We start from the raw sequence: 17,945 nt of genomic DNA, 5'->3' as shown, positions 1-17,945 counted from the left end.
GAGCTTACGTAATTGAACTTTATTAAAGAAAAGTTCTATTACATTAAGCGACTAAAAATCATGATACGTACATATTTATACGATAGACACAGACATTAAAGTAATTAAAACTATGAAAAATGCGTATTAGACCAAAGAGGTGCGCTGACACATTTTTTATGCTTTTTTTTTTTTTGAAGTTTTAGCTTATGGAATTTGAACTCCTACCGTATAAATGGATGACTAACTTGCAAAATTGAATTGTTAGTTGACCCCTACTCATAATTATTGATAATTATTGAAACTCAAGTCCATGTAAATGCAATTTATTAAAGAAAAAATTCAGCTTAAAAAAATAGGGAAGGTTTTTAATAATTGCAGTCACCTCCCCTGAGGTTTAAAAAATTATGAAAACCTCCCCTACAGAGTATGTTTTGGTAACAATTGGTGATGTGAGCAAAAAAAAAAAAATTCCAATGAATATCTAATACTACTCCTCTATGATGTGTAAAACAAATTAAATGATGAAAAAGCCAACTATCACTACTGTTATTCATTAGGTGAAAATTTCAATTAAGTTTTTTGTTGTTGGAAAATTTCTAATTGCCCCGTTTGGATTGCATTTTTCTGAATTTTTTGTAAAAAAATTACTGTAACGATTTAATATATGTGAGGTAAAAAGGTGATAGGAAAATGTGTTCACGGAAAACGTAGTAATTTTTCTGAGGAAAATCGCAATCCAAACGATGAAGTTGACATTCTTTTTTCGTACTTTGGATAATTTCTTGATTAAGTAAATTTTGAAGATACTTATTTTAACAAATGCCTCTTTAATTGGTTGATCGACTTTTTTGTAAATTGATTAATAAATCTAGTCAGAAAAATCGGAAATGAAATATAATGTATTAGATTAGATGACATTAGAGTTTTAAGATAAAGAAGTATTGCCAAAAAGGGATTTCTATTTTTCTCTTTCAAACTCATTTCCACTTGAAATTTGTAAATCTGTGAAGGTTATCCATAGTTCCTTCATATCATTAAGGGCAGTAAGTACTTATTTTTCAAAGTTTAGGGAAGGTGACCGTAATCGTCAGAAAAGTCAGAGGAGATTTCTGAAATTATCCTAAAAGAGTAACTCAAAATCGTAACCACTGGGCCATTCAATGGCCACCACCTAGTTGGTGGGGTCTTTCACCTTTGTTATTAGAGTAGAGTGAGTATTTTAAGAAGGAAAGGGCGGAGTGTCACTTTCACACATTCCCTTTCCCTAAACAGTACGCAACTGCCCCTATATATATCCATGCATTATCCATCCTTCCATCCGTCTCCAGTGTAAATCGAATTCTACACAGCTTTCTGAGCTCACACTCTCATTTGCCATGGCAGAAAAGGAAACAACCAACAGCAAATACCAGCAATTCAAACGTCAACCTCGCTTACCCAAATTCGCCCTGCCCAAACGCTACGATCTCAAGCTCAAACCCGACCTCACCGCTTGCAAATTCTCCGGCACCGTCGACATCTCCGTCGACGTCGTTTCCGATACTAAGTTCCTCGTTCTCAATGCCGCCGACCTCTCCGTCCGCGCCAACTCCGTTCATTTCACATCCTCTTCCAACAAGGTACCTAGTATTTATGATTTTCTTAAAGTTGCTTTCCTTTGCATTGCTTTGTTTAAATTCCTCATGCGCTCTGTTTTTGCCTTTTTGGATGCAATCGATCATGATTGGCCGGTGTTTCTGTGAGTTAAGGCTTTCGACGCGGTGGCCGTGGAGCTGTGCGAAGAGGATGAGATATTGGTGCTGGAGTTCGCTGAGAGTTTGCCGATCGGAGTTGGGAATTTGAGTATTTCCTTTGATGGAACCCTAAATGACAGGATGAAAGGCTTTTACAGAAGGTATTTCTGAACTTACTTTTCGCTCTTCCGTATTCAGGTTAATAAATAAACCAATATAACACATTGATAACTCAATTTTTTATCTGTGTGCGTAAGTAAACACACTACGTATTATTAGGTTATGCATCCATGTGTGAGTTTAGTAGATTTCTGTTTATGCTTGCATATCTCAGGTCTTAGTAGTGCATTTTTTTACACCTTTTTTTTTTTTTTGGAGGGGGGGGAGGGGGAGGTCCCTCGTTAATCATATGCTGGTCAATACGGTGAGATTGGGTGTATCTTTTTCAAATGCTTTGTTGTGTTGACCAATGCAATTGCTATCTGTTATTTCAAATTTTTTCCAGGCTCGTTTCTCACCTTTATGTGCCCATAGTTAAGTGATGGAGGTTGTATAAGACAGTTTTTTCAACTGACTTTTCAAAGTTTGTGTTTTCCATTGAGAGTTTCTACCCTTTGTAGAGTTGTGGTATATTCAGAGTAAAGTTTTGTTTCCCCTTGTGGAAATGTTCTAAACGGGTGTAAAAAATGATTCTCTTTCCTGTTACTGTGTTTCTTTTAGTACTCATCATTATATATTTGGCAACAAAAGAAAGCAAAATTCCATAAAAGTCCTTTTACCTGAATTTTCTGGGTTCTCTTGAAGATCAAATTACGGTCATATAAAGGAAGGGATTGTAGAATCGGAATGTAATTGTAAAAATGCATGTGAGATCTTGTTTATGGCAGAAAATCTGAAGGATTTACATTCCTTTTTGCTTAAAAAACGTATAATACGAATGTATGTCCTAAGAATCCATAGTCTGTTTACATTCATTTAGAAAACTCGTTAACAAAAAGCTTAACTTTTTTCACCTACGAAGAGGAAAGAAGCAGTGTAGGAACAAAATTCCAAATAAATTGCACTCATTCTATACAATTTCTTAGCACAGCATTTGTCAAGCGGGTTGTAAAGCTATTAAAACCAATGAATCCAAGTAAAATGATGATTGGCATTGCCACTGCTTCTGCTGCTGCATTTGAAAAGTATTCACATGGCTGTGTGTACTTGTCCACCGAATATTCTTTACCTATACTATTTTTGTCTGTCTATATAATGTTTCGTAATTGAGTCTCCAAATCTTCAGCCTGTTAGGTATCTATTTAGATATTCATTTTCCTATAAATAAATTTCAAGAAGGTTATCAGAAGTCGAAGGTGCATATACTTAGTTTGTGCATTTGTGTTTCTGAAAGTGTTTATGTACTTTGCTTTCTCAGTTAACAAGTAAAAGCTTTGCATTTCTTATCTTAACTTATCCACACATTTTCATTAACAATAAATTATGGTCTGATACTTTGTACTTATGTATCTTGCTCAGCAGCAGGATGTATGCTTTTTTCGATAACTTATTTAAAGTAATTTTCTGATTAAGTAATGGGTTTAATTTCCTTTGTTCAGTGTCTACGAGCATAATGGAGAGAAAAAGAACATTGCTGTGACGCAGTTTGAACCAGCGGATGCTAGGCGATGCTTTCCATGCTGGGATGAACCAGCTTGTAAGGTGCTTGCTCTCTCTCTGCGATTTCTGTATGTTTGCATATCTGTGTGCGCTGTGATGTCTGCAGTTATTGTATGTCTGTGGAGCTGGCTAATTTAATATGGTCAATAAGGATGAAAGGTACATAGGAGGTATCAATTGTGGGAAGTGGGAGTAGAGGAGAAATGGATGAAACATACAGAATCAATCTCAAGTATAGTCTTAATTGCTAAGATTCCACCAAATCTTTTGGCGGTCTACTGCTTGTTACAAGTTCCATCTTTAACTTTATGTCATCTCACCTGTTGACAGAGCACACTTTTTCATGTCATATCATGTATTAGCAATCATAATTTTAGCCATTACCAAGATTAAAATCATAGGTTGCGCAAGAGTACATCAGTTGTGTATCTTTTGCTTTTAGGTGTTGTATTTAAAAGTGTTTTTCTGTTTTTTGAATAAAGTATCAGGGTTTGTTGAAATTGACTGCCTGAATGATATTTCCAGATTTAATTGAATATGGAATTCTGAAATAGCCTGATTTTCCTTATTATAATTCTCTTCATGTTCAGGCTACATTCAAGATAACGCTGGAAGTACCATCGGAACTCGTTGCACTCTCAAACATGCCAGTTCTTGAAGAGAAGGTGAATGGAAATCTTAAGACAGTTTCCTATCAGGAGTCACCTATCATGTCTACATACTTGGTGGCGGTTGTTGTTGGTTTATTTGACCATGTCGAAGATCAAACTCCTGATGGTATAGATTTAAATTTTTTCTCTTTTTTGGCTTTATTAATTATGTCATCAATGTTCTTTTGTTTCACGATAAGAAAATACCACATCTTGCAGGAGTTGTTGTACGAGTATACTGCAAGGTTGGCAAGGTAGATCAGGGGAAATTTGCTTTAGATGTTGCAGTCAAAACGCTTGGTATATATAAAGAGTATGTTGCATCTCTCTCTCTCTCTCTCTCTCTCTCTCTCTAAGATGTATTTTGTTATAATTCAGCATTATGCAATTCATTTGTGCTTATTGGGAACTTATATATTCTTATTCACTTCTGTTTAATTTCAGCATGTCTTAAAATTATCTATTTAGGTTCTTGGACTACATTTTTCCAATGCATTTTGGTTTTGCATCACACTTCCAGGTACTTTGCTCTGCCATATTCCCTTCCCAAATTAGACATGATTGCAATCCCTGATTTTGCTGCTGGGGCGATGGAGAATTATGGTCTAGTTACATATCGAGAAACGGCTTTGCTATATGATGATAAACACTCTGCAGCTGCAAACAAGCAGAGGGTATCGTGATTTATGAATGTGCTGAAAATCGTGGTTTCATTGCTGGAGTTTTGCTTGTTTGTCAATTAATTGTCTGAATGAATAAATTATTGATTCCTTTAGGTTGCAACTGTTGTTGCCCATGAACTTGCACACCAGTGGTTTGGCAATCTTGTGACAATGGAGTGGTGGACGCATCTATGGCTAAATGAGGGCTTTGCAACATGGGTACATCTGTTTGGAAAATATTGGCTTTTGAAATATACAGTCATTCCTGTATGATTATTGACATATGCATTTTCTTTTTTATTTTTATTATCCTTTTGGGTTCAGGTTAGCTATTTAGCAGCTGATGCTTTATTCCCAGAATGGCAAATTTGGACTCAATTTACTGACGAAAGTACCGAGGGACTTCGGTTGGACGGGCTTTCAGAATCGCATCCAATTGAGGTGAATGAGCCTGGCTTACTGTTTTTACCCTTGAAACGTTTGATGTTTCTCATGTCGTGAAATCTTCCTTCTTTGCAGGTAGACATAAATCATGCTGCTGAGATTGATGAGATTTTTGATTCAATAAGTTACAGAAAGGGTGCATCTGTGATTCGGATGTTACAGAGCTATCTTGGTGCTGAATGTTTTCAGGTTCATCTTTTTCCTTCCTCCTTTGGATCATCCATAATTCAATTGTTAGAAAGCTACATGGAAAATGTTTGTAATCAGAAGTGAGAAGTCTAGCGTGTGGTGAGTCATTGCGCGCACCAACTTTTCAAGTGAGAACTTGAGATAAAAACAAAAAAAAGTCATATCCATGCTTCACATATAGAATAACACAACCATGTAGTTGGGGCATTCCATTGGCCCAATGGGAGGTTGCTGTTTAGCATGTCAATCTAGATAAATATAGCAATCAGCTATGTATTGAGCAAATATGTCTAGCAAAAGATTTGTTGAATGCCGCTATTTTAAATTCCCTGGGTCTTAAGATATATGCCTTAATTCTTGATACAGAAGATACAACTAAACCATGTAGGGGCTTCATCCTGGCTTCTTTCCTTGAGCAGAATCTTTTCATTTAAAATATGACTTAGTTCATGGTTCTTTACCCCAGGAAACAGTATCCTTCATGACCTGATGATAAAGCCAGTCATCGAACACTCCACTGAAATCTCGTATCTTAAAAGAATGCTCCTATTGATGAAACTTTCTTCTGCAAGAGTGACTCCTTCACCATGCTGTGTGATTCATGGATCTTTTAAAAGTCACCGCATAGCATGGACATAATTAATACAACGGGCAGTGACACTAAGTTGCATTATGGGCTGGTCATGAGGAAACTCTTGTACAAGTGAGAGCAGTCAATATCTTGATGCTCTTCTCCGACACTAAAACACAAGATAAAGCAATCTCTGACCTTCACTTGTAAATGAAGCCAAAAAAGAAAAAAAAACACAAGAGACCGTGCTGGTCAATTCTTTTGATTCTTCAAGAAAATTTCTACTCAGAAGCAAAGCTACGACAGGATTCCATCTGTTTGACATTCGCTTTGTCAAATCTCCGTTATCCGACTAGGGAAGGGGCTCTGGCATCATTTGTTGTTCATAGCTGATTCTTTTCACATTGGTTCTTAATCTTGATTTACTTGTCCAACAACAACTATCCACTTAATTGTAAATTGACAATTTTTTCCCCTTCCTTTATTAACTTTATTCAGAGGGCACTGGCTTCATACATTAAAAAATATGCTTGCTCAAATGCAAAAACAGAAGATTTGTGGTCTGTCCTCGAGGAGTCATCTGGAGAGCCTGTGAACAAGCTAATGAATTCGTGGACTAAGCAGAAAGGATATCCAGTTGTCTCTGCCAAGTTGAAAGACCAGATTTTGGAATTGGAGCAGGTTTTCCCGACTGACCTAACTATATGACTGCTTTTGCTGCCAAATTGGAGCTTGATATACATTGCTTAACCACGATGTTTCATATAGTGCAGCATGTTAGGTGCTTTGAAATTTCTGGATGTTCAGTATTAATATGTTCCAATTAATGGCAGTCACACTTTTTACTTAGCGGTTCTCCTGGAGATGGTCAATGGGTTGTTCCAGTAACTCTGTGCTGTGGATCCTATGATTCTCATAAAAGCTTTTTACTGCAAGCAAAATCTGAAGCTCATGATATTAAAGAATTGTTAGGTGCCTCAGTGTCTAAAAGCAGTTCTTGGGTGAAAATCAATTTGGACCAGGCGGGTTTCTACCGTGTAAAATATGATGACGATCTATCAGCAAGACTAAGACATGCAATCGAGAAAAAGTACTTGTCAACCATGGATCGATATGGTACTTTGATTTAAAATACTTTCCAGTTTGCCAAATTTCCATAAAATGAAAAGGGTTACTCAACAGCAATAACTCATTTAAACAGGAATTTTGGATGACTCATATGCCTTGTCGATGGCATGTCAGCAGTCCTTAGCCTCTCTGCTTGCCTTGATGGGTGCTTACAAGGAGGAGATTGATTACACTGTTTTGTCTAACTTGATTAGTGTACGTCCTATACCTTAGTGTAAGTGGTTTTTCGCTTCAAGCGTGCTTCTACCTCTGATTACCTTTTCCCTTGTCTGTTTCAAATTCTTGCAGATAAGTGCTAAGGTTGCAAGAGTTGTTGCCGATGCTGTTCCTCAGCTACTGGATAACATTAAACTTTTTTTCATCAATCTTTTCCAGTATTCTGCAGGGTATGCTCCTTAACAGATGTAGTGCTGTTACTTCCACATCTGCCAGCATTTTCGACAGTGTTTACAACCATATTGCTGTGTTCTGTAGTACATGACTTTCAACATGTGTGGACATGCTTATTAGCGAATGCTACAAGAAAATATGTTAGACAATAGTACTGTTTTTGGTGATCCGGTGCCATTTGGCCAAGAGATTTATAGTTATTTGCATCCATAACGAGACAAGTATGATATTTTCTATCGTTGGTTTATGCAATACGGTAGCTGCAATAAATGAATACATCCTTGAGACCAGAAGGTGACTTCTGTAAGTTTTCATCTGGAGCATACCAAGATCATAAATTGGCCTACTTAAGATGCAATCTGAATGATGACACTGTAAGTTTTATTTTTATATTTATTTTTTATTCTTTTGCTGCAGGAGACTAGGTTGGGATCCCAAGCCTGGGGAGAGCCATCTAGATGCCATGTTGCGGGGTGAACTCTTGACTGCACTGGCTCTATTTGGACATGAAGAGACTCAAAAAGAAGCAAGTAGGCGCTTCAGCATATTCCTGGATGATAGAGATACACCTGTTCTTCCACCAGATTTGCGAAGGGTAACAAAATTAAGCATTTATCTGGATATTAAGTTTATGCTATATTTTGAGTCCTGGAAGTCATAGGCCAAAATTGTTTTGTTACAGGCTGTGTTTGTGGCCGTAATGCAGAAAGTTAATAAATCAAACAGGTCATGCTACGATTCTCTTTTGAGAGTTTACAGAGAGTCTGACCTCAGCCAGGAGAAAACACGAATACTAGGTGACTTTTTTTCACCGACTTATGCTGATGATAATATGTGGTAGTTAATTATTTTTCTGAAACTACATTAATTCTTGTTCTTTTAGGCTCACTGGGATCATGTCAGGATCCTGAAGTCATTCTTGAAATTCTCAACTTCTTATTGTCTTCTGAGGTATTATGGATTTGTTTGGCTATTGTGTAAGAGTGGCAGTTTCATATTATTGTCCTTAAAGTTCCTTGGTATCTAAATTGTCTTAGAATTCTTTTTCTAAGCTGTGTACTGGATGCAGGTGCGAAGTCAAGATGTTGTTCACGGGCTTGGTGTTAGTAGAGAGGGACGTGAAATTGCTTGGAAATGGCTGAAAGTAAGTGGTATCCAACTATAACAGACTCGTAATTTGGTGTAAATTATCATGTTAATGGTTCTATATTCTTTCCATGCAAATGTAGGATAATTGGGACCAGATAGTTAAAACTTACGGTGCTGGATTTTTGGTTACTCGTTTCATCAGTGCAGTTGTGTCGCCGGTGAGTCTTCCATGTGTACTTTGATTTCCTTGCATTATCTCTTGGTAACGCAGTTGAATTAGTTTTCCTGCTAATGCCTTTGTATTCTGCTCTCTGTAGTTTTCCTCCTATGAGAAGGCAGCAGAAGTAGAGGAGTTTTTCGCAAGCCGCATGAAGCCGTTTATTGCCAGGACCTTGAAGCAGAGCATAGAGAGAGTTCATATCAATGCAAAGTGGGTCCAAAGCATTCAAAATGAGAAAAATCTTGAAGATGTAGTGACGGGGCTGGCATATAGGAAATCATAGTGTGGTTTTCCCCTTGGCCTGGGAAGCGTCTCAACATTGTTCTTTTACCGGTTTTTTTTTTCGTGAATAATTTATCGTAAAGTTCATTTTTCAAGTGTACTACCAGAAATATGAGTGTGACAATATAAATAAATGGCCAATCTTCCTTTCTAGCTGTTGCTTCTACCGCTAGAATTCCAATTGGATAGCTCCTAGAGAAGTAATATGAAACCAATTACTATATTTACTGGTTTCTCTTATGGTAATTTCACGGGTGGCGGAAAAACAGAAGCATAAGTGCAACCAGCAATGCTAGACTTGGCGTATCCGATCACATGGCATGGTATCGTGGCTGATGTGGAGGAGTGGAAATGAGTCAGTATATCATATCTAGTCCTTAAAATATCCTCTAATCTACTATTTATTGAGTCCACTTACAAAAGTGATTTTAAATTAGGACACTCTTAAACAATAGACAAAAACATGGAAATTCCTAATATTAAAGAAGTGGGTTATTCATTAGTTTGTTTTTGTAACTTAAGTCTCTTTTTTTTTTTTTTTCTTTTTTTTATGTCGACAATGGTACCTAACTAATCTACTCCTATTTTTACTCTATAGGGGGAGGGGAAAGTTTAAGGAGGCTTGTATGGAGGCTAGGGTGTGAATTACTAGATCAGACAAGTATACTGATACACTCATTGAATTTTTAAGAATAGAAAATACTATACTTCTTATGTGATAGTCCTGTATTCCTTTTTCATCTGTCCCAAATTGTAGTCCACTTTCCAATTGAAGAATGTAGTTGTATTTTAATTTTCCTAAAATACCCTTATTCAATGTAAGTAGTTGTTACTATAAACCTACCCCATTTAATGAGAGTTGATTCTTTTTTTACCATCAATTCAAGTTCCCACAAAGTTGTATCATATTTAATGTGAGGGTATTTTAGGAAAATAGCAATCTAAATTTACTTTTCCAACAAAGTTAACTACTTTTTCTTAAACTGTGTGAAAAAAGAAACATGACTATCAAAGTGGGACGGAGGGAGTAGTTTCGTTGTATAACCAGGCAAATGGTGAAAGTCATCTGTCAATGATCATGTATGATGAGTTGGTTTAACATACTGCTATTTTTGGATGCGTGTTACTCATGGTTAACAAGTTTATGTAACGGACGTATTTTATGTAAATTGAAAACTATGTAATGGTATGGATGTTAGGAGTTCCAGCCATCCTAGGATCTTTCTTTGGATTTTATTAATTAGTACCCAACGAAGTGTTACAATTAGCACAAGTTTCTCACAAATTAATTAATAATTGAAGCCTCAACTCAAACACTTTGAGCCACCAGTTTTAATTGGTCTTCCTAACATTTTGTAGAGAGAACAACTTGCATTTACCAAACTACAGAATCAGGAGCCTTTCCTCAAAATTTGCGGAAAAAGCTCGGTATTTAAGCCGCATTCCTTTACTCTTTTTTTTTCTTTTGGTGGTAAATTCAAGTGTCATACATACCACCATCACAAGCAACATACCTACTCTTCACAAATCACAAGCTGCAACCTTTTGTTAGGTAACGAAAAGAATTTACTGATGGTTACTGTTTACCATTTTATTTGGCACAAAGCCCAAATGGTAGATTAAGCAAACTTGGGAAACGAAACGACCAGATGTCCAAATTTCTGCGCAAAATGAATTGCGTACCTTGAAATAAAATGAAAACTTGCTCCACCAACAGGTCATTATAACCATTCTTACGCCTTCTTTGTTATTAATCCATCAAAAGAAAGAGGTAGAAAAGAAGAATAAAGATTCAACGAAATTTGGATTCGCAGGAATAGGAATAGATTTCTGAATAAGTTGACCCCATCAACTCAGCCTGCAGTCCAGCCATTAGAAAGCCCTAGAATACATATATATATTACTAGGCATCTGCAAGCAATAGCATCAATCTAGTGATGAAAATCAAGCATCATAAAAGCATCGTCCCAACCTACTGGAAAACCCCTCTAAATCACTTAAATTTGCTATTCATTTGCAAGGCATAGGCATCCCCAAAGTCGTACAAAAGTTTTGACTTACCTCACAGAGACTTCTTTAACTCGGAGGCAAATAAGCCAGTACATTGGCTTATACCAACATAATTGATGCCGATGGCATTCGACTTCCTTGATGTTCCTATTACTATTTCGAGCTAAATTTACATAGGTTGAACTTTGGCATGAGAATCATAAGACTTCCAAATTCTGGGCATAGAACCTCAAATGCCCGCGCTAATGGAAGTTGCATGGCCCTGGTGAAAAACAGAAGGGCTGTGGTAATGCTGTATTATAATTCTCCCTACCCCTAGGAATTGAGAGAGCAAACTTGAGAATACACACAGTTAGGACTTGCTCTTAAATTTTCTCTGGGCTTTCAGGTCCACCACAATTACGGTTATGTTGTCCTTGCTTCCCTTCTGAATAGCACGGTTTGAGAGCCACTCAGCTGCCGCTTGAGCTGCTGGGTCTATGCCTTCACCTCTCCCCAGGGGAAGTGTGACACCGTTCTTTTTATGCCAGACAAGTATCCGTTTACGGGCCGTGTCACAGACCTCTTCATTTGTCATAACATCCCATAATCCATCACTGGCCAAAATGAGGCACTCATCATCCTTCGTTCGAGGAATAAACATCACTTCTGGATCTGGTATTATCCAGGGTTTTAAATACCTATCTCCTGCAAAACAAGTAAAAAAAATAAAAAAAAAAGTTTGCAGGGAATTAAATTGGCCTTTAAAGTGAGGTACCTTCACCCAAAATGCATGTCTTTTGCCAAAGTCTAGCTTAAAGAAGAAGTGTATACCAATCGAGAACAATATGCAGATGTAAATAGAATTTTTGGTCAAGTTCGTTCAATCGTGCATTTTAGGTTATCCGCAGCAACATCATCGTGCTCTCATACGGTAATAGGAACGCAAAAATTGTAAAAGATAGATATCATCATCAAATCCTAATTGTACCTAACAAGCACTTCATTTTAGGTTTTGAAGAACAATTGCATGCCAATAACTATTGGAAGAAGTAAAGGGTGGTTCAGAAATATCCAGGACAAAGCAGCATTCATGCTTGAGTAGGTAAGCATAATTGATGCACGCATGCAAGTATACAAATTTATGTACATATTAAGAGAGAGGCATGATGACAAAAATCTGTATTAGCCAAAAAGAATGGTTGTTGGTAATTTACCTGTGTGAATAACAGGAAGAAAACTTTGTCAGTGCATGTAAATTATACGACTCATGTCAAGGATAGTGTTGGTTTTATGTAACTTTTCTTGGTTTATCAAACTGCGACAAAGGGAATGAATCACGACTACAGCGCCATATTACTAATAATGCACGAGGGGAAAAAAAAAAAAGAAAATGGCATCTTTATTCCTCAAGCGTGCAAAGCCTTCAAGTTGTAGTGTTCATTTCCATTGCTTATAATCCAGCTATAGTTGAATGTAACTTTTCTTGGCTTATCAAACAGCCACAAAGTGGAAGAATCACGAATCTAGCGCCATATTACTAATAATGCATGAGAAAAGAAAAGAAAAAGGCATATTTATTCCTCAAGTGTGCAAAGACTTCAATTTGTAGTGTTCATTTCCATTCCTTATAATCCAGCTATAGTTGAAAATAGACTTCCACCTTATCACAATTAAGATCATGCAGTCAATTAAAGGAAAAGGAACAAAGGGATATACTTCGAATTGGAAAGCAAAAAGGACAGGTCCTGCACTTTCATATTGATCACCACCAGTGAAAATTTGGACACCAAGAAAAGGAAACAAAATAAATGAACATGATTTCTCTCCAAAGAACTGTCACTCATGTTCAGAGCTTTCTTCAACATTAATTATGTACTAACTCAACAAACCTAACTAGGGCCACAAAAACACTCCAGCCAGCCAATAGCTTTGGCTCTATTTGGTAACTATCGGTTTTAATATGAAATACGTCAACATAGTGTCACTCCTGTATTATGGGTAAGCCAAGCTCAAAAAGCTCGCCAAAAAAGTTCTTTTTTGTTTTTCATCTCATAAATGAATGACTTTTATATGCATATAGTATCTTCTTCTTTATGTGTATTACCATAACTGGGTAAAATGCAGTAAATGTATGCAGGTTACCTGTCATTATTAACTAAAGTTTGGACAGGATTTCATAAAAGACACTTAAACATGAACTCTATAAAGAAGTTGCATTAAGCTTTCAAGCCAAGCTTGACTTTTGACACACGAGATTTCATGAGACTCAATCTTAATGATGAGCTTGCAAATCAAGGTCACAACAAGAATAATGCATTAGAGATCCTTCTGCTTAACTTGATTGCTTTCCAAACTCCAACTTTAGCATTAGGTTTTGCTTATCTTAATTTGTATAGCATACACATATAACTTATTGAGCTCTACAGAACTTGAAAATAGCCACTTGGGCCACTTCGCCAACCAGCAATACCTGATGGCTGTCCAGTCTAAACATAAACTGACACCTGCAATAGCAATATGCACGTTTTGATCTAGCTTATAGGGCATACATTAAAAGCACCCAATATCAGTTAATAACTGCCAATAGGCATCACTGTACTACAATAAACAGCACATATGAATTCCAACAATAAGTAGCTGACTACAATAAATGTACAATGAAATGAAACATAGAGACATTTAGACACATACCAATAGATCTAGACATGGCAAGGACGCCGAACACACGTGTGAAACATAGAGACATTTAGACACATACCAATAGATCTAGACATGGCAAGGACACCAAACACGCGATGCCCATTCCACTGTATAACCTTGCCTCCAGCAGCTTCAATCCTTGCATATTCGTCTTCTCGATTTGGCTAATAAAAAACCAGAAGAAAATCAGCTCATGGTGGTCAGAAATGACAAAATAATCAAGATCCAAAGTCCAATTTATTTTTCTTACTTTATGATCAATGGATAATGCCATAGGTTCTTTCCCACGGCAAAGTACTGCCCTGGAATCACCGCAATTTGCAACTATGATGTGAGACGAACAAACAAGGGCAACAACAGCAGTAGAGCCAACAGTTTCTGAAGCAACAGGTTCAAGACCACTTTTCCCTCCAACCTCAGCATCAACCTTGAGAAAACAATTGGTAAATGCTCTTTTCCACTGCTCTTGGCAGGTTTCCTTATTACTTCCATCACTTGGTCTGGCCATAATAGCTTCCAACTCCTCAACCAAAACAGAATGCATATGATCATGGCAATAATTTGCTACCTGTCAATGACATCCTAGTTCTTTAGCACATATGTAGCATGTATATTGGAGACAGCATTTACAGCAATCATGCACAGACGCACACATAGACAAAGACACAGAGAAAGAGACAGAGAGAGAGGGGACCTGAGAGCCTCCATGGCCATCATAGACTCCAAAGAAGTGAGTCGTCAGATGACTTAGACAGTTGGTCATTCCATCAAGAACACGATCCCCAACGAGCATTTGAAGCGGAATTTTCAGGAACCTAGGCACAGTTGTAAAGGCATCTTCCATTTCTGGTCTCCTACCACAAACTGAATTAACTCCCCAGAGGGGCACGTAGTCAATCTCAAAAACGCTGCGGCCAACTGTTACACTTAACCCTCTTTTGGAAGGGAGTTCAACAACAACTGTAGATGATTTTGAGGTTGACCCTTCAGCAATCTCTTCCTCAAGGCCAACAGTGATAGCTAGAGAATCATGCACAATCTCACCAACATTTGACTGCGTCGTATCTCCAGCCTTAACATCAAGTTCAACATTGCATATACTCCTCTCAACTTCAATAAAATTCGAAGTCCCTATCTCAGATGTTGCATCATATGGGAAAATTTCATCAGCACATATGCTGCTAGAATCACTAATCACAGACAGAGAACAATCACCTTCCAGTGACAAAGAATCATCCTCCTCACTCTCACGGACAACAGAATCACTAGCAAGCCAGTTGCTTTCAATTTCAGAAGTCATATCAAGTAAGGAAGCTTCCCTACTTGTATTCCCTTCAGGCAAAGAAGACATGGCAACACTGACTTCACTCCCTGAATCACCAAAATTGCAATCCTCATCCCCACCAGAAACTGAATCTGCCATACTTTTAGCCTCAGAATCTGAAAACGAGCTCGTTCTATCATCCATCAACCTTGTCCCAACGACATCAACACAACTTTCCTCAGTTGGTATTTCACCGACAAAATTACCTATTCTAAATGGCACTGCAACTTCCACACACATCTCCTCCATCAAAATCCCTATTTAAATACAACAAAAAGTCACCCTCCAGGCCCTCAAGAATTACACAACCTGTCATTGTTAAACTAATTCATCACCTCCCTCTACCATCAATGATAAGATTGTAGACCCAATAATCTGGTTCAGCAGACCAATTTCCATCCCTGACGCAATATAACTAAAATAATAAATTTCCACATTCACGGCTCACGCCTCCCTGCCTTAATGAACTGAAATACGCAAAATGGATGGGCAAGCAGATCTGGTGTACAAAAAAGGAACAAAAACTACCATTTCTGGAAAGCTTAATCATATATAGAGAAGTCAGACTTGAAGACTTTGTCTGGGCCTTATCTCACTTGTTCACTTGTTCTCCAGACATTTCCGTTGTACTTGTCCACTCCATACACTGCTAGATGGATCCTCCAATTACAGCCAGTCACTCTATTAATAGAAAAAACAAAAACAAACATTAATTCAAATTCAACCCTCTGTCCTAAAACACAAGAAAGAAAGCAAGAAAGAGAGAGATGAAAAGGGTTCATGTGAAAGAACCTAGGAAAAGGCAAAAACAAAAGACCCCTCTATTCACAAGGAAACACTGAAAGGTTGTATCCTTTTTAACATAAAAACCTTGAGGTACCGTGGATCTGAGGAAACCCCCATATCAACTTTTTCTTATAATTTTGACTCTTTTTTGCCACTCTCCTTTTCAAACAATTATGACACTTGCAACAAATAAAAAACCCAAAAGTCAAAAAAAATTAGCAAAAAAACACAAAAGAATTAAATAAACAAGTTAGAAGAAGGTAGAAAGTAGAAGTTGAAAGAGTGACTACCTATTTTATCAAGAAACTGTAGTAAATAGAGCCTTTCCTTCTCTTCCTCTCGTCTTCTCCACAATCAGAAACTTAACTTTCAGTTTCGCTCTCATCCCAAGACATCATCTTTTGTAACGTCTGTTGAAAGACATATGACAGGAAAAAGCATCAAAAGAATCAAACAAACAAACAAACAAAAAAGGAAAAACAATAAACGGTAAATGGGGTTCTGAAATTAAGTTTGCTTAGCTTATTACGGTAATCCACCAGTACTTAGAATTAGTAAATAACTACTGGGACAGTCAAATGTGATCAAGAAAGGCTTGCCCTTTTGAGTTTTGTCTAATCAAGAATCCTTTTTCTTAAAGTAACTGCAGCAAAATCTTGATTTGTTTTTTTGGGGTTGTGAGGGAACCTTGAAACTTGGGAGAGCAACAAAGTTAGTGGAGAAGAAAAGATTAAAAATAAAACGAAGAAGAAAATGTTACTACAAGCCAGTGTGCATTATTAATAGTAGAATACTACTGGGAACAACTAACATTTTTCTTTCTTTCTTTGGACAGAGAAAATAATTGATATAGTGCCCGTCACTGGTGAGGGTCAGCAGCAGCAACGGCAGAAATGAAAAGAAACGAAAAAGAAACAGAAGGAGGGTAGGAGGGACAGGTGTCAAATCTAGAAGATGGTCTTAAAGCATCTCCACCCATTCTTTTGCGTGCTCCCTCCTTCACTTTCTTTCTTTTATCCAATCCAACGACGCACCAGACCGCCGCTTGTCCCCTTTTCCCCCCGTTTGTTTCTTTCTCCTTTTCCCCAATTCAACAAATAAAAATAGGTGAGTTTTTTTTTCCCATGACAAAGGATTTTTCTAACAGTTTGATTATGAGGAGCCTCAGATGTTTTTTTTTTTCGAAAAAGTGTATCAATTTAGAAAAATATTTAAATGCATGGGAATAGTTGTAATTGTAATTATATGTATTTACATAATAATCTTATATACACTGATAATATATCCACTACCATCATTAGATACATGATATATAAGTAAAATTTGGATTTCAAATTTAAATTTAAATTCAATATCATGGATCTTATGGTGAGTGTATAAAAAATTAATCCATGAGTTAGATATAATTTAAATGTGTTAACGGTAGATTTGATTACAGTTCTAAAATAGTTGGTTTTGGTTTAAAAGTTAACGGTTTCGATTTTTCTAAGAGGTGAAAGCTAATCTGACTTTTTTATTCGAATGGTTATGGTTACGGTTCTCAAATATCCAATTTCGATTCGGTTTCGATTTCGATTTTATTCCAATTACGGTTCCAATTTCTTTCTGTTACAATTTAGTTATTTTAGTTATATTTAAACACTTGTTTGTTACAAAGTTGATTCTAATAAAAGATGACAATGAATGCAAAAAGAAAATAAGAACTTTATTGTATTATCTATGCAAGGAAAAAGAAAAAATGATGCAAATTTTATGAAAAAATATCTCATTGATGATTAAATTAGATTGGTCTTATAGTTAGATTTGGGTATAGACTTACAAATAGAATGTGATAATGGGTTGCTGGATTATGATTGGAATTGCTGGTATTAGGTATTAACGATTAATATTGAACTCTAAATTGACGAAATAGGTTTCGGCAGCAAATGTCTTTTTCAGACTATTTGAACGGATCTTAAACAGTGAGTTTCGATTTCGATTCAAAATTTTGATGACCTTGAAACTAAACCCTTAGTCACGATTATGATTCCGGTCCTGGTTTCCAAAATTTGGTCCCAATTACAATAAAACAAACCATCAGGCGCATTCTGATTCCCAGTTTCTACCTGATCCATGGCTACTCCTAGTTTTTTTTTTTTTTTTTT

The 17,945-nt window shown here is 36.8% G+C and overlaps 2 protein-coding genes across 6 annotated transcripts; one reads left to right on the top strand and one right to left on the bottom strand.

The window, feature by feature from the left end:
- Positions 1-1,261: 1,261 nt before the first annotated feature.
- On the top strand, positions 1,262-9,152 carry LOC113706779 (aminopeptidase M1). Its single transcript, XM_027228779.2, has 19 exons — positions 1,262-1,601; positions 1,731-1,876; positions 3,314-3,416; positions 3,965-4,151; positions 4,244-4,337; positions 4,545-4,698; positions 4,801-4,905; positions 5,011-5,127; positions 5,206-5,319; positions 6,389-6,571; positions 6,724-7,006; positions 7,092-7,213; positions 7,307-7,404; positions 7,826-8,003; positions 8,091-8,205; positions 8,292-8,359; positions 8,478-8,552; positions 8,638-8,715; positions 8,815-9,152. The coding sequence occupies exons 1-19, from the start codon at positions 1,359-1,361 to the stop codon at positions 8,998-9,000; spliced, it is 2,649 nt and encodes an 882-aa protein (XP_027084580.1). The 5' UTR covers positions 1,262-1,358; the 3' UTR covers positions 9,001-9,152.
- Positions 9,153-10,992: 1,840 nt separating this feature from the next.
- On the bottom strand, positions 10,993-16,752 carry LOC113706780 (protein phosphatase 2C 53-like). 5 transcript variants are annotated; one of them, XM_072061402.1, is made up of 7 exons: positions 16,613-16,752; positions 16,092-16,211; positions 15,544-15,696; positions 14,386-15,416; positions 13,942-14,259; positions 13,750-13,855; positions 10,993-11,696 (listed from the first exon to the last, which is right to left on the bottom strand). In XM_072061402.1, exons 4-7 carry the CDS (start codon positions 15,262-15,264, stop codon positions 11,362-11,364), a joined length of 1,638 nt encoding a protein of 545 aa, XP_071917503.1. In that variant the 5' UTR covers positions 15,265-15,416; positions 15,544-15,696; positions 16,092-16,211; positions 16,613-16,752; the 3' UTR covers positions 10,993-11,361. The 5 variants fall into 5 exon arrangements, with proteins under 5 accessions (XP_071917503.1, XP_071917504.1, XP_071917502.1 ...); XM_072061403.1 differs by lacking the exon at positions 16,613-16,752 and adding an exon at positions 16,401-16,540; XM_072061401.1 differs by lacking the exon at positions 16,613-16,752 and having other exon boundaries at positions 16,092-16,233.
- Positions 16,753-17,945: the final 1,193 nt, after the last annotated feature.

This window comes from Coffea arabica, chromosome 8e (genome assembly GCF_036785885.1).
Source record: "Coffea arabica cultivar ET-39 chromosome 8e, Coffea Arabica ET-39 HiFi, whole genome shotgun sequence".
NCBI lineage: Eukaryota > Viridiplantae > Streptophyta > Magnoliopsida > Gentianales > Rubiaceae > Coffea > Coffea arabica.
Note: the sequence above shows the minus strand (reverse complement) of the source record. Positions and strands in the feature narration are given on the sequence as shown.

What these genes read in the sequence shown, in the direction of transcription:
- LOC113706780 (XM_072061402.1), bottom strand. Translation starts at nt 15,264, where the DNA reads ATGGAGGAGATGTGTGTGGAAGTTGCAGTGCCATTTAGAATAGGTAAT. An exon ending in ATGGCCATGGAGGCTCTCAG is followed by an intron (nt 14,260 to 14,385) that starts GTCCCCTCTCTC and finishes TGTCATTGACAG; the next exon opens with GTAGCAAATTATTGCCATGA. An exon ending in CATTATCCATTGATCATAAA is followed by an intron (nt 13,856 to 13,941) that starts GTAAGAAAAATA and finishes GTTTTTTATTAG; the next exon opens with CCAAATCGAGAAGACGAATA.
- LOC113706779 (XM_027228779.2), top strand. Translation starts at nt 1,359, where the DNA reads ATGGCAGAAAAGGAAACAACCAACAGCAAATACCAGCAATTCAAACGT. An exon ending in CAGCTGCAAACAAGCAGAGG is followed by an intron (nt 4,699 to 4,800) that starts GTATCGTGATTT and finishes TGATTCCTTTAG; the next exon opens with GTTGCAACTGTTGTTGCCCA. An exon ending in TTGGTGCTGAATGTTTTCAG is followed by an intron (nt 5,320 to 6,388) that starts GTTCATCTTTTT and finishes AACTTTATTCAG; the next exon opens with AGGGCACTGGCTTCATACAT.